This window comes from Eumetopias jubatus, unplaced genomic scaffold (assembly GCF_037043125.1).
Source record: "Eumetopias jubatus isolate StellerSeaLion01/CBP00866 unplaced genomic scaffold, mEumJub1_p1.0 scaffold_7, whole genome shotgun sequence".
NCBI classification, from domain to species: Eukaryota; Metazoa; Chordata; class Mammalia; order Carnivora; family Otariidae; genus Eumetopias; species Eumetopias jubatus.
In genome coordinates, this window is record NW_028274813.1 from 10,830,022 (window position 1) to 10,845,519 (window position 15,498).

A 15,498-nucleotide genomic window follows, 5' to 3' on the forward strand; every position below is an offset into this window, starting at 1 on the left:
ACCAGGGAAGGGGCAGGGTCCCAGCAGGGGCAGTATTTGGGTCAGCTTGCCAGGACAGCGGGTCACGGTTCTTAGGGGCAAGGAGGGAGACCTGCCTGGGTGGGGCCAAGACCCCAGATTGTAACTGGGGTAAAGGAAACATCCTGGACGGTAGAAGGATTTAGATGGGGGCGCAGTCAAGAGGGCTGGGTTGAGGGCTCCTCTCCAGCCCTTGGGGGAGGGGGGTGCAAATATAAAGAGAAACCAAGGCAGCAGTCCACTGAAAGAACCGGGGCTGGAGAAGAGCCTGTGGAGGACTCTGGACCTCGTCTACTGGTAGGAATGGGGCTGCCTGCAGCGGGGTGGACTCAGGACGAGCGAAGAGTCGGGCTGTAGCTAAGGCATCATGGGGGTGTCAGTCAAACCCCCCACATGGGAAGGAGCCAAGGTCAACTCCGCGGGCCTGTTTCCATTACCCCCTCCAGGAATCGCTGATCAAAAAGAAAATGTCACAGTTCAGCCCTTGCTGAGCCCACTGGGGAGCTCAAGAAAGACCTGTTGCTTAATCAAATCCATTCTGTTCAAGAGACATTAACTACACTGGCGGTACGGGCCAGACCCCGGGGATACAGAGACAGGACATACCCTCTAAGCTGTCACAGTTCACAAGTGAGATAAATACATGCACAACTTTCTATAGAAGTCAGAACGGTGACGGAGGCATAACCAAGCACAACGAGGAGCATTCTCGCTGAGGGGGGAGGCCTTTCAGAAGAGCAACTTTGTAAAATGGGAAGAATGATCATTTCTACATTCTTAATCTAGGGACCGCCTGGTTCCCTGCAAGTCCTCATAGGGATGAAGCTCTGCCACATTGTCTTTCCAGAACTCACATGAAACACTTCAACATTTGAGGACCTGTTTCCCGGAGAAGCATGAAGGCCTCTGACTTCCCAGCAGAAAAGAGAGACCTCTTAATAACAACCAACACTTAAAAAAAAATAAATACATAAATAACATTGCCTCATGCCCTCAAGGTCCTTCCTGGAGAACAGACCTCAAATAAATTGTGTCTCTCTCTTCCCAGAAAGAAAGAAAGCCTTTTCCTCTCAATAGCTGTCCTCTAGTTTTAAGGGAAGTTAGAAGTTTTAAAAGTTTACAAGCAATGTATAAACTGATTTTTAAAAAACCCCAGGCTCACAAAGATAATAAAAAAATGCATTTAATAGCATGTCAATATACAGCTTAAATGTATAGTAAGTCTTCTTGTAGTCAGTGCATTACAGGGATAGAGAAGAGAAATATCATTTGTGAATGCACAGTCAAATGCTAAGGAGAAGTGCTGATAAATCTTGGTGCTCTTACACTATTAAAATCCCATTTTATGAAACATAACTCCAGGTGCAGTGCTCTGTGCCAGTGTGGAGGGTCATCTGGTCCAGTACGCAATCTACAGTTTTAAATTGAATTGTATACAAGGATTAACAAAAGAATAAAATTTATTATTCACAAAACTAAAGTGGTTCTCATAAAGCTTACAAGAAAGTACAGCCTAGAACTAATGAGTTGAAAAATTAGTTTTAAAAATAATAAAACTTACTGGACAGTTTTGGAAAATGATATTATAAAACAAAGAAAAACAATTGGCACAGTTTAACCACCTAATTTCTAAGTGCACTTTGTAATGGTCCTTGCAAGCTGCCACTTTTCCCAGGATAATGACAAAAAGCTTCAGTCAAGTGTCACTGGCTTATGGTGACGGGGTTTTTTTTTTATTGCATTGCCAAGAGTGGATTTTAAGAAAAAACACTACAAAGGTTTCAAAAACCCTATTTATTCTCTATCATCAAAAATAGCAACAGGGGGACTTATACAACTTTTCTGTGAGTACCCACCAGTCTATTGTTTTTTTTTTCTTAAAAAAAATAGAAGTTAGTTAAAGAAAAATGATTTGGTTTTTTTAAAAAATAATGTAAGGAAACACTTAATCAGATAGCCCAAGGAGTCATCAGAAAGATGTGTAGCAAGAAAGCTTCATTTTTTGGCCCTCTCCGGCCTTTGCACGTCTTTTTTTTTTTTTTTTTTTTACTAAACTAGAAAGAGAATGTACAGTACCAATATGTTCCCCAACCTGCTTGGATCAAATTGTTTTGTTTTGAAACCCATTATTGCTAAACCAGAGTGTTGACACTGAGAGCCGAGGGGGCCGCTCATAGAGGGTAAAATTGCGAGGCCGCATCTGAGGACTGGATCTCCACCTGGGCCATTTTGAACTGCGTACACTGCAGCCACTTGCGGAGGGCCACGAGGCCGGCGCTGCTCGGGGCCGAGCCGGGCAGCGTCCTTAGGCTGTGGTGGTTCACGTTGTTCTGAATGGCCTGGAGGCGAAGCTGGAGTCCGGCCGATAAGTGCTGATGAGGAAGGGAGAGACAGCGAGTTTAGTTTCTTTCCTTCCAGTGTCCGCGGTCCACCCAAGGGAGCGCCAGCCCGGGCTTCTCCTACAGGGAGGACCCTCCTACGTGGCTCAAGGGCAGGACTCTCCTACGTGGCTCAAGGGCCGTCGTGCCTGAACAGGAAGGCCAACTCTCACGTTTGGTGGTGGGCAGGGTGGGGGACGCGGGCCAGTGACCGGGATTCTAAAGTCACTCTGGCCCAGATCCATGCAAGTAACGCCATTCCCATCCCGACTCATTTGCTGCAAGGGGAACATAAAGGTGACACGCTGGGGAGGGGCGGACACACATACGTGTCCCCCAGGAGCCGGTCACCACATGGGCCTGGGGCCTGCGCTCTGCTGCCAGTTCCCTGGGTCCAGATCCTAGCTCCTCTGGGGACAACTCTGGGAACAAGGCTTTTCCGTCTGTGTTTGGATTTTCTCATGGGCGAACTGGGCATAGTAACACCTCATGGGGTTTTCTTTTAAGGGTGAGTTTAATGGAGGGTTTGGACCAGAAGCTGGCACATAATAGTTGCTCGTTACATTTTAATCATGATTAGAGTCTCTCTGTTCTCATGGTAATGCACATGAAGAGGCTAGGTTGTAAGCTCTCTGTTGGCCTCAGATTTCCAGATTTCCGGAAAGCAGGGGGAGGGGCAATCTGGAACAAGCAACTGTTTTCACAGGAAAAGTATGAGAGAAGGTTTTCAGCAGCGGCGCCCCCACATGTGGCCACAAATGGCACCGACACCATGACCCCGGACTCAAAGCCTGAAAGTCACTGTTGACGGCTCCATTTCTCTCTTGGTGTCTGGGGCCCTTGAGGTCGGTCCCCTTCTATCCACTAACATCCCTCCCTGACTCTGAGAAGAAAATCAGCAAGAAGGTGTCCACCTTCTCCCCCCACTGCTTGCCCTGCGCTCCGAGGGCCATAGACAGAGCCCAGTTTTGGGTAGAGCAGGTGGCTAGTTCTGCCATCATCATGTCAAGCCCCAGGAACCTTGACTAGTCATGGAGTATGTCTGGCTCAACGATGACGATGCATCCCTCAAGGTAGGGCCTGGTGATGGGAAAGACACACGGATAGGGTCTTTCCCTTCCCAGCTGTGGGGCCCTGGCCAAGTGACTCTTCTTTCTGGTCCCATGTTTCCTCATAGGTAGAACAAGGGGGCAGGCCCCTTCTTTTCTGGCTGTTCTGCCATATATTCAATGTTAGCCTTTCTTAATAGAATTCTTCCTGTCACAAAAAGTCCATTTTATTGTTCTTTAAAGTTTATTTATTTTATTTATTGGAAGTCATGTCTGCCCCCAGTGTGGGGCTTGAACTCACAACCTTGAGATCAGGTCACATAATCTATTGACCGAGCCAGCCAGGTGCCCCAGAGAAAGTCTCTTTTAGTGGCCAGGAAAGAGCACTGAACGTGCCTGGGCTCGGATGCCACGGGCGTCCTCAGAAGGTGGAGCAGGCCTGTATTCTAGTCAGGAACCGAGCCTCGCTCAGACTCGGACTCCCCCCTCCACTCACATCCTCATCCATCGCGAACAGCACAACCGTGGCTCCTGCCGTCGCCTCAGCTTGCAGGCCCCATCCGTGGCCCACAGCCTCTCCCCCTGTGTCAGCCCCCACGAGGCCAGGAGGAGGGTGAAGTCACCTTTCTCCACAGCAAGTGGCGTGTCAGGGGGCCCTGTTAAAGTTAAGACCGAGTTCTCTGGAGGGGACTGAGCTTCCGGTCCACCCAGCGATGACTTACCTTGATGTTTGACTGAATCATTGGCAACCACATGGGTATCAGCTGTGTGGAGAAACACAGAAGCCGTGTTACTTACGTTCTCCATCCCCGCCCCCATAAGCTTCGGCTACCGCTCGGGAAGGCTGGGCACACAGAACCCCTGTAACATCACTAAAGGATGGGACCCTGCTGCGGAGTTATCCATTATCGGAAAAACATCTTTCTGAGGCCAACCCCTGCTGAGCTGGTGGCACTGGGAGGTTAATGAGTGCCCGGAACACACACTCTAGAGTAAATGACTGATTGTCTCTTGAAAGCCACCACACACAGGAAATGAAATGTGTATTTATTTAATTAAATCTTCACTTTCTTGAAATAGAATTTCCTCCACGGGGATCTCTCAAATTGAGTCCCCCGAGTAGGATGGCGACTCTATTTGCCCGTAGTTGTTAAGAAAATCTCGCCAGGAAGTGGTTGAAATGCTTCAGTGATAGAAAAAGGCATACCCCGAGGTCGCCGGGCCGTGATCTGGAAGGTGGGGCACAGCAAGAGGGGCTTGGGCCAGAGGTCTGAGCAGTGCGCAGGCGAGCAGAGGGTCCCCGGCAGAGAGCAAGGCGCTCAAACTGCAGGCATGTGGGGGCCTCGCCCTTCTGCTGCCCCTCTGGCCCACCAGAGCCCCACTGCTGTGCCCTTCCCTCAAGGTCACAGGGTGTCCGGCCCAAGGGACGGATAGCTCTCCTCTCCTGCTCTGGTCTCTCAGCCATGGTTCAGCCTTCTGGACCATAAGGCCTCATAAATCCGGAAGTCCAGGACAGAACAGTGTTGCCCAGAGTGTGTTCCACAGCTCTCTTGTTTGGTGGTTTAAATAGGGGAAGGGGGCGCTGGTCCAGTAAGTTTGGAAACGCTAGGTTCCTAATTACAGCACTGCTCAGATCTTTAACACATGAATACGCATCATATCTCTTCGCTCTGCGTTCCTTCTAGCCCTCTACTCCTGTTCAACAGAGGAGTACAGTTGTCATGGGCTCAACTGTGTCCCCTCAAAACAGACACTGTAGTCCCTACCCACACTGCTTCAGAATGTGACCTTATTTGGAAGAGGGATCGATGCAGATGTAATGAGTTAAGATGAGGTCATTCTACAGTAGGGTAGGCCCCTCATCCAAGATGACTGATGCTCTTAGAAAAAGCGTAAAATGTGAACACAGGTCCGTCCACAGGGAGAGCCCCACGCAAAGATGAAGGCAGAGGTCTACAAGCTAGAGAACACCAAAGATTGCCAACCAACACCCCTAAGCAAGGGGGGGAGGATGGAACAGATTCTCCCTCACAGCCCTCAGAAGGAACAACTCTGCCGACCCCTTAACCTCGGACTTCTGGCTTCTAGAACTGTGGGATGAGAAGTCTCTGTGTTTTAGCCACCTGGGCCATGGTACTGTCCCAGCAGCCCCAGCCAAGAATACAAGGGCACACTCCAGGAAGCAAAGCCCACAGGTGGCAGTGTTGGAGGAGGGAGGAGGTGGGAGGGATTCGGGTCATGCTGAAGCGTGAGGTTCTCAGCAGGGGGTCACAAGAAACAAGTTTAGAAAACAGAGGGGAGGCCCCTCACCATCCACCCATAATGACCTGGGATTGTTTCCAAATCCAAGGTAACTTCTGAAGACGGGAGCCCTGTTCACTGCGAGTGGAACTGGGCTCCAGAAAGATCATCCCAGCAGCGATCTGCAGACTAGGGTGAGGAAGGGCGTGGAGAATGGAGGTCAGGGGTCTTGGGGAGACTGCCTTGATGGTCCAGGTAGGACCAGGAGGTCTTCGGAGAGGGCGAAGGGTGGTGCCTGCAGACACAAGCTGAGAGGGTCTGAGGACCGGTCTGCTCTTTGGAACAAGGAAAAGTTCAGAGCAGAAGCTGAGGTTTCCATGCTGGGCAAACTGGAGGAGGTGGGCCATGAAGAAAATGAAAGAACTAGGAGTCCTGCTAGGATGGGGGACGGTTTACTGATGACCTCTCTGTTCACTAGTCATGGCCACTGGCTGCTGGGCTCATTTAACTCATCAATACACATAAACACACACACACACACACACACGCATACACGCACGCACATGCACATACAACTTGGTGAAGTGAGAAATTACATTCCTCTCTCTGTTTTTGTTCCCAAGACTCAATCTGGCTGCTGTTTTGCTTTGAGCATTCTGTTGAGATACACAACTTGCTAAATTGACTTCCACTGATGCTCGTTCCTAAACACAGTGCTCATCTTGGAGCCAAGCAATACTCTATCTCTAACATGAATACTGTGTTTGGAATAGCGCGTGGTGTAATTGGACTAAAACTCAAAATAGCAGAAAATATAAAAAAAATTTTTTTAAATCAGAAAATGACATTTTTCTCCCTGCTTCCTCCAACCACCAACCCTTACAACAAACTGGGATTACAAAGGTCAGTGAAAGATAAGGCTATGCTCTCTGGCCATTAGCAGGACTGGCTTCATGTAAACATTCTGATTGGGAAAAAATAAACTAGTCTAACCACTTCTTCTCCAATGTCTATACAGCAAAAAAAAAAAAAAACAACTCTAAGGGTCCTAATGTCTACAAACTTTTGTTGACTTTTGACCTATTGAATAAGGAACATGCCCATATGCCTCTTGGTATTTAGGAAAGACCCAAACTAACCTCCTGTTAAGATCCTGAAGGACCAAGCAGGTTAAGAGCCAGGAAGCACTGAGTACTCTGACCCTGGGTGGACACATTTCCCAGAGCTATTTTTGGGGCTAAAGGCCTGTTTGAGGCAATCAAGGGGATTAGTGAGGTTCGTTTTAGAAGGGTTTTTGCTATTAGCCCATTTATGAAACATGTGACCATATCATTCTAATATATATCAGGTTTGTGACTTATGAATCTCATGACTGAAGTCTTCAAGTTAAATCTCATAATTATTGATAGCATTATATAATCCAACAGTCGTCCTATTTCAGGAATACTAATTTGACTTAGTGAATAACATTCATTTCAGTTCCCTTTTGCTAGAAGCCCCTACAAAAGCTGTCAGTAAGAATTAGCTGTAATTTATTCCGGGTTCTGTAATGTTATAATAAAGTTGGTTGGGTTTTTTTTTTTTTTCCTCTCCAGAAATGATATCCAGAAAACAGAAGGACATTAAAAAAAATTTTTGTTTTTCACCAAAATAAAAGTGATACCTTTCGTCTTATCTTGGTTTATGCTCAGGATAAAGATTTTCTGCTCAGTTAGATTATATTCATCTCACTCCATGCTTGTTCCAGTCCTCAAAACTAAAATTAGGTGTGAAATTTTCTCTTTCAACAAAGATGGAGTAACAAAGACCAGATTTACCCTCCTGCCTGGAACAACTAAAATTTCAAATAGAGTATATGAAATAATGGCTTCAGACCCTGGGCATCAGCAGGGCAGCACAGCAATCCCTGAGGGAGAGGAAACAAGGTAAGCCCTGCAATTATCCCAGCTCACTGCCTAGAAAGCTTGCAGCACCTGGGCAGAGCCTGACTGTCTTCCTGAGTTGAGGAAATGGATCTGGGAGCCCAGGGAGGCTGAGGTGTGTAGTTTGTCAGGCAGAGTGCTGGAGAGGAGAGAGCTGCTCAGAAAGAGAAAAAGAGAGACAGCAAGAGAGAACTCTGAAGATCCATAAAGGGTCCCCCTTGAGTCATCAGCTACATCCTGACCAGTGCACACATGTGAGAAAACTACCCGAGGCTAAAGAAAAACAACCCAAAAAGATTAGAGTGCCGATCACACAGTGCCTGCAATAAGTTGTGTTCCCACAAACTAGTCAGAGTGGACAATTCTTTTTTTTCAATTTAAATTCTTTAACTAACAGAATATTAAGTAGAATACTCAGAAGGCTATTACCTTAGTAGTGAAGAAACATTAGCTCTAGACAAAATGCAGCTCTGATCACCTGACAAGGCTTAAAAGCAAGTCTCAAAAGGAAAAAACTGCTCTAAGTAATTTAACTATATCACAGAATACAGCTCAAAAAATACTTCTAGGGATACGAAAATATCCAGCACCCAAGAAAGTCAAATTCAAAATGTCAAGAATGTAATAAAAAATTACCAGGCATGCAAAGCAGCAGGAAAAAGTGACCTATGAGAATAAAAATCAATCTATTGGAGGGGCACCTGGGTGGCTCAGTTGGTTAAGCATCCAACTCTTGATTTCTGCTCAGGTCATGATCTCAGGGTTGTGAGATCAAGCCACACTTTGGGCTCCGCACTGGACATGGAGCCTACTTAAGATCTCTCTCTTCTTCTCCCTCTGCCAATCCTCCCCTCCCAAAAAAAAGAAAAAGAAAAAAGAAAAAAAATCAATCAATTGGAAAAGACCCCAAAATGACACAGATAACAGAATTAGTAGAGAAGGACATTAGTATAGTTATTATAACTATATTCAATATGGTCAATAAGGTAAAGGAAATACTTAGTATATCAAGTAGAGGCATAGAAAGAAATATTTGAAGAAACAATAGTTGATACTTTTCCAAATATAAAGAAAACTATAAGTCCACAGATCCAAGAAGCTCAACAAACCCAAGCCATAAGAAACATGAAGAAAACTACACCAAGGTGTTTCATCATCAAATTGGTTAATAATGGTAAAGAAAAAATCTTAGAAGAAGCCAAAAAAAAAAAAAAAGAAAAGAAAAGAGAGAAAAAAAGGACATATTACATACAGAAGAAAAAAATTAGAATAGAGATTTCTTGTTGGAAACAATGAAAGCAAGAAGACTGTAGAGGAGCAACATCTTTAAAGCACTGAAGAAAAAAATCAAACCTTTGAATCTAGAATTCAATACCCAGGGAAAATATCTTCCAAAAACCAAGGCAAAGGACATACTTTCTCATGTACAAAAGCAAAGGAATCAATCACCAGCAGACCTGTGTAAGAAATAGTAAAGGAAGTCCTTTGGGCAGAAGAAAGAAGTTTAGATCTATAAAAGGAGTGAAAAACACTGAAAATGGCAACTATAAATATGGCAATAATAGGAAATATAAATAAATACTGAAAAAGTGTTAAGTCTCTTTAAGAGATAATTGACTGCTTAAAGCAAAAATAATAAGAACGTGTGGTTTGGTTTATAACATATGTGGAAGTAAAATGGATGACAGTAAGAGCACAAAGCCAAGGCTGGAAATGCACCTATACACACAAAGTGGTATATTACTTGAAGGTAGATAGTGATAAGTTAAAAATGTATACCATAAACTCCAAATCAGCCACACACAAAAAAAAACCACAACTAAAACATACAGCTAATAAGATAACTATAGAGCACACTTCTACTTCTAAATAACTCATGGGAAAAGAAGAAACTAAAAGGGAAATTAGTAAATATTTTGAATTGAATGGAAATGAGAATATTTGGAAGAACGCAGCTAAAGGAAGAAATTTAGAGCACTAAACACCGATAATAGTCCAGAAGTTTCTCAAAATAACACACTTAGCTTCCTCTTCCTTAGAAGAGGAAATTATAGCCAAAATTTAATCCTTAAAAACTCAGTGCAACAGAAGGCAAATGAAAAAAAAAAAAAAGAACAAGAGACAAAGAACAGATGGCAAATATAGACAACAAATTGCAAGATGATAGATTTAGACCCAACAATGGCACAGAACACATTAAATAAAGATGGTTTAAAGACTCCCAATTAAAAGGAAGGGACTGTCAGACTGGATTTAAAAGAAACGCAACACCTACCTACATGCTGCCTATAAGAAATATACTGTAAACATAAAGACACAAATAAGTTAAAAACCAAAGGACAGAAAAAGATATACCATCCTGGGCGCCTGGGTGGCTCAGCTGGTTAAGCAACTGCCTTCGGCTCAGGTCATGATCCTGGAGTCCTGGGATCGAGTCCCGCATCGGGCTCCCTGCTCAGCGGGGAGTTTGCTTCTCCCTCTGACCCTCCCCCCTCTCATGTGCTCTCTCCCTCTCATTCTCGCTCTCTCAAATAAATAAATAAAATCTTAAAAAAAAAAAAAGGCAGTCCGGTTTTCCTTTGACTAGTGTTAGAATGGTATATCTTTTTCTTTTTTTTTTTTAAAGATTTTATTTATTTATTTGAGAGAGAGAGAGAATGAGAGGTAGCACGAGAGGGAAGAGGGTCAGAGGGAGAAGCAGACTCCCCACTGCCTTTATTAATATCAAAGTACTGTTCACAGCAGAGAAGATTACCGAGGACGAAGACAGCCCCTGAATTCATTTCATCAATAAGACCTAATAATCTTAAACACTTATGTACCTAAAAACAGAGATTCACAATACATGAAGCAAAAACCGGTAAACCTGAAAAGATGAATAAATAAATCCACAAGAGATTTTCAGATACCCCTTTCAATAGAGATATTTCAATACCCCTTTCTCAATAACTGATAGAGTAAGTAGACCGAAGGAAGGACATGGAAGACTTGGACAACACTACCAATAAGCTCGAGCAAAGCAGAGTAGGAAACTACACCCAACAAAGCAGAAGACACATTCTTTCCAGTGCACACAGGGCATTTACCAACATAGACTATGTTCTGGGCCAAAAAATAAGTCTCAATAAATTTAAAATGATTGAAATTATATACAGTATGGTCTCTGACCACAAATAGGAACTAAAAACCCATAACTAGAAAATCCCCAAATATTTGGAAACTAAGTAATACATTTCTAAATGACCAAAAAATGAGTCCAAAAAGAAAGCAAAAGGGAAGTTAGAAAGTATTTTGAACTGAATGTAAATGAGAACACAATATATCGCATTGTGGGATACCACTAAACCAGTGCTTAGAGGGAAATTTATAAGAGATGAGAGTGAGTTAAAGCTAAAGTAATCAGAAGAAAGAATATAATAAACAGAAATCAATGAGACAAAACACGGAAAATCAATGAAAACAACTCAAAAGCTTGTTATTGTTTATAAATAAAAAACTCACTAAAATTGATATGCCTCTATACAGATTGACCAGAAAAAAAAAAAGTCACAAATCACCAATGTCAGGAACTAAAGAGGTGGCGTAACTACTGATCCTACAGCTATTAAAAGTATATTATGAACATCTTCATGCCAATAAAATTGACTACTTTGATGAAATGGACGAATTCTCTGAAGGACATACACTACCCCAAAGATCACTCAAGAATAAGCAGAAAACTTAAATAGCTCTATATCTATTAAAGAAATTGAATCTGTAAATTTGAAACCCTTCTGCAAAGAAAATTTTAAGCCCAGACATTTCTACTGGTGTATTCTATCAAATATTTAAGTGAAAAATAACACCAAATCTATACAAACTTTTTCAAGAAACAGAAGAGGAAGGTATACTTCCCAAATCATTCTATGAGGCCATCATTACCCCGATACCAAAACCAAAAATATTTATCACAAGAAAAGAAAATTACAGTCCAACACCCCTCATGAACATCAAGGCAAAAAATTATTTTAAAATGTTAGCAAATAGAATTCAGCAAGATGTAAAAAGGATAGATAATACACATCACAACCAAGTATGGTTTGTCCCAGGAATACAAGATTGGCTTAACATGCAAAAATCAATCCATAAAATTTACCTTGTTAACAGCCAAGATAGAATCAAATAACCATCTCATTAAATGTAAGAAAAGTATTTGAAAAGTCCTACATTTACTCCTGACAAAAATTCATAGCCAACCACGAATAAAAGGGAACCTTGCTCCGTTTGACAAAGAGTACCTATGAAAAACTGTCAGCTAACATTTAATGAGGAAAGACGGATGCTTTCTTCCTAAGATCAGGAACAAGGCACGGTTTCCCACTCTAACGACTTCTATTTAACTTGTACTAGAGGATCTAGCCAGAGCAATGTGACAAGACAAAGAAACAAAAGGCATAAAGACTGGAAAGGAAGAAACCGAACTGCCTTTATTTGCACATGACACAACTGTCTATACAGAAAAGCTGATGAAATCTACAAAAAAAGCTACTAGCACTAATAAATGAGTTTAACAGCTAGCAGGGTAAAAGATTAATATAAAATCAGCTGTATTTCTAAATACTAGCAACAAACAATCAGAAATTTAGATATAAAAAAAACCATACCACTTACAATACACTAAAACTATGATATACACAGGGATGAATTTGACAAAAATATGCTAGTCTTATATATGGAAAACTATAAAATATTGCTGGAAAAAAGTTAACAAAAGCATTTTAAAAATAGATATACTGTGTTCATGGATTGGAAGACTCAATATTGTTAAGATCTCAATTCTCCTTGGATTAGGCAAAGATTTTTAAAAATACAACATTAAAGCATGATCCATAAAAGAAAAATTTGATAAATGGTACTTCATCAAAAATTAAGACCTTCTGCTCTTCACAAGACACTGTTAAGATAATGAAAAGACAACTGAAGAGAAAAATCTTTGTGAATCCCATCTTGATAAGGGACTTATGCCTTAAAATTCAATTATAAGAAAAAATCCATCCCGATTAAAAAAATGGGCAAATAATTTTAACAGACACTTCACCAAGCAGATAAGTAGATGGCAAATAAGCACATGAAAAGATGTTTAATGTCACCTGTTAACAGGGACATGCAATTTAAAACCATGATGAGATACCAGGGCACAATTTGTAGGGTGACTAAAATGAAAGACTGACTATACGAAGTGTTGACAAAAATGTGTAGCAACCGAAATGCTCACACACTGCTGCTGTGAACGTAACAGGGCACAATCACTTTGGAAAACAGTTTGTCAATTTCTTGAACAGTTATACACACATCATATGGCCTGGCCAGTCTGCTCCTCGGTGTTCATCCAAGATACAGGAAAGCATGTATCTACATAAACACTTGTACACGAATATTCATAGCAGCTTTATTTGTAATAGCGCCAAACTGAAAAGAGCCCAGATGTCCATTGACCGATGAATGGATAAACAAAATGTGATATAGCTACATAATGGAATACTAGTCAGAGAGAAAAAGAAATGATCTACTGATCTCAGCAACCAAATGGATTAATCTCAATAGAATTTTGAATGAGAGAAGGCAGGAAAAAAGCTTAAGTATTATATAAATACGTTTTTATAAAATTCTAGAAAATGCAAACTAGCTAGTAGTGACAGAAAACAGACCAGTAGTTGCCTGGCGATGGGGAGGTAGGATACAGGAGTGGTGGCAAAAAGAGACTACAAAGGATACAGAAAAACTTTAGGGGTGCGAGGGATGTGTTCATTATCTTGATTATGGTGATGTTTTCATGGGTATAATATATGTGAAGACTTATCAAATTATACATTTTAAATACATATAGTTCACTGCATCTAAATTATACCCTAATAAAGCTATAAAAAATAAAATCATGTATGGTCATCCAAATGTCATACAGTTTCTCTCATGGTGTTGCCTTTTGCTGTTGACCATCAAGCTCTATCTAACCCATTTGAACCAGCTACCTTGCAGTGTTCTGATGGCAGTCAAGTTTTCCCTGAAAATGGGTTGCTTTTCTTCAGCGTCATGTTAACTTGACAAGTGAATTTTATCGAAGAATAGGGTCAACCAAGGAGTGAAACAGCAAGTTATAAGGTCCCAGACTGATGCGTTCTGTGTGGTGGCGGTCGGTGGTGGTGGCGGAGACAATAGAATATACACGCGACAGGTAAACAGCAGGTGGAACAGGTAGGGGAAGGGCAAAGAATCAGTGAGACGAAGAAGTGGAAGGACAGGAAGGAAAGGAAGAGGGGAACTGGAGTGTGAGTGAGCAACCAAGTTCTTCTTTACTCTAATTTTTTATCATGTTAGTATGCCTCTGATGTCCTTGGGCAGATGACAAATACTTAAATTACTTTCATACACTAAACAGTGATTTAGAACAGTAATATTAGAAATGAAATTAATTTACCCTAGAGAAAAATACTAGCCACGAAGTTCAACAATGAAAGACTATTTTCCTTGGTTTTCTGGATATCTTGCAAGGTGAGATACCACCAACCAATTTATATAAGGTCGTTTTCAGACCTTAATACTTTCATTACTTGTCTTAACATGCAATAATCATGGTCCAATATCTCTAACCCAGCTAGAGTCGGTCCCAGTGGTCGAGCAAGAACAAAAATAACATGATAACCATTTGGGGAAGGGTGGTTACATGAGCCTGAACCCTCCAACCCCCAACTCTGAAAGTCAAAATCAAATCAGTTTTATTTTCCTTTTCGAAGGCACATTCAAAGTAAATCCACCTTTGTTTTTAGCAGCAAGAAACGGTCTATAAAAATCATAAGATTTTCCTACCTTGACAAAAATTGTTGAATTGCATTCTTGCAATGCCTCCATTAAACTAATCACATGGAGACACACCATTTCTACCATCTGAAACAACAAATATGAAAATCAATTCCACTCCCCGTGATCCAGAAACCTTGAAAGCTAGTCTACAGCCACAGAGGACCCCCATCCTGTGCCCATGAAGCTTTTGGGCACAATGACCGAAGGGGACCACAAGGAGTGGTGTTCATTCACCTCCAGAACTTCAACTAGAAACTGACTTTAAAAAGCTCTAGAGGTTTTATAATTGTCATGGCCTCCTTATCTGACTCAGGGCTGCCAATGGAATTTGGGGCTCGATCTCCCTGATCTGTACTGCACGTGATTCATACCAGAGGATACATGCCTTCTCCTCCCCTCCTTCCAGCTACAGAACTTGGCCTTGGGCCCTTTTCTCCATCTTGACCCTTTCTCCCCAGTTTCTTCATCTGAAGTGGCTGTTTCACTTATTACACACCTGTCTTTGTGGTTTGTTCTCTACAGAACAAGGTGGCCATGTTGATGACAGTTCAAAAATACAATGCAGTGGACGCCCCTCCTCAGAAATTCCTAAGGCTGGATTTTTGAACACTCCAAGGGGATCTTACCGAACTGGCATATAGAGTTTAACAAATTTTTCAGGATAAAGTTAATTCAAACTCATTCGTAGCATTTTTTTGTACAAAACTCATTTGTAACAGATTCATTTCTAACACCTGTATATCAAAGAGATTTGGAGGAGAGGTATAAGGACATTAGAAGGACACCAAATCTCTATTTAAGGTCCCAGTTTTATTGTCTGTAAAGTAACAGAACAGAATGCTTGATCTCTAAGTTCTTCTTCAGTCTCAGACTCTGTGATCCGAGAAATGTTTACCTCAGAACTGTTTGTGCACCCTAAAATTGTCACATAAATTTCCTTTAAATTGAACTAAAATACCTCTCTCCATACAGAATTGCTTTATAACATCTGCTTCTCTAAAGACAAGGAAGTGCTTCACTGAAGGAAATATATAATCCCCTTTCCAATTACAG

General features: G+C 41.9%; 1 protein-coding gene across 4 annotated transcripts in view; it reads right to left on the reverse strand.

The window, feature by feature from the left end:
* Nucleotides 1-2,189: 2,189 nt before the first annotated feature.
* UNC79 (unc-79 subunit of NALCN channel complex) overlaps nt 2,190-15,498 on the reverse strand; it is a 209,195-nt gene continuing 195,886 nt past the window's right edge. For all 4 annotated transcript variants that reach the window (XM_088025012.1, XM_088025014.1, XM_028101287.2 and 1 more), the window contains 3 exons: nt 14,452-14,529; nt 4,168-4,209; nt 2,190-2,390 (listed from right to left, as the gene is read on the reverse strand). In XM_088025012.1, coding sequence (XP_087881138.1) covers nt 2,190-2,390; nt 4,168-4,209; nt 14,452-14,529 — 321 coding nt within the window. The remainder of the gene's footprint in view (nt 2,391-4,167; nt 4,210-14,451; nt 14,530-15,498) is intronic.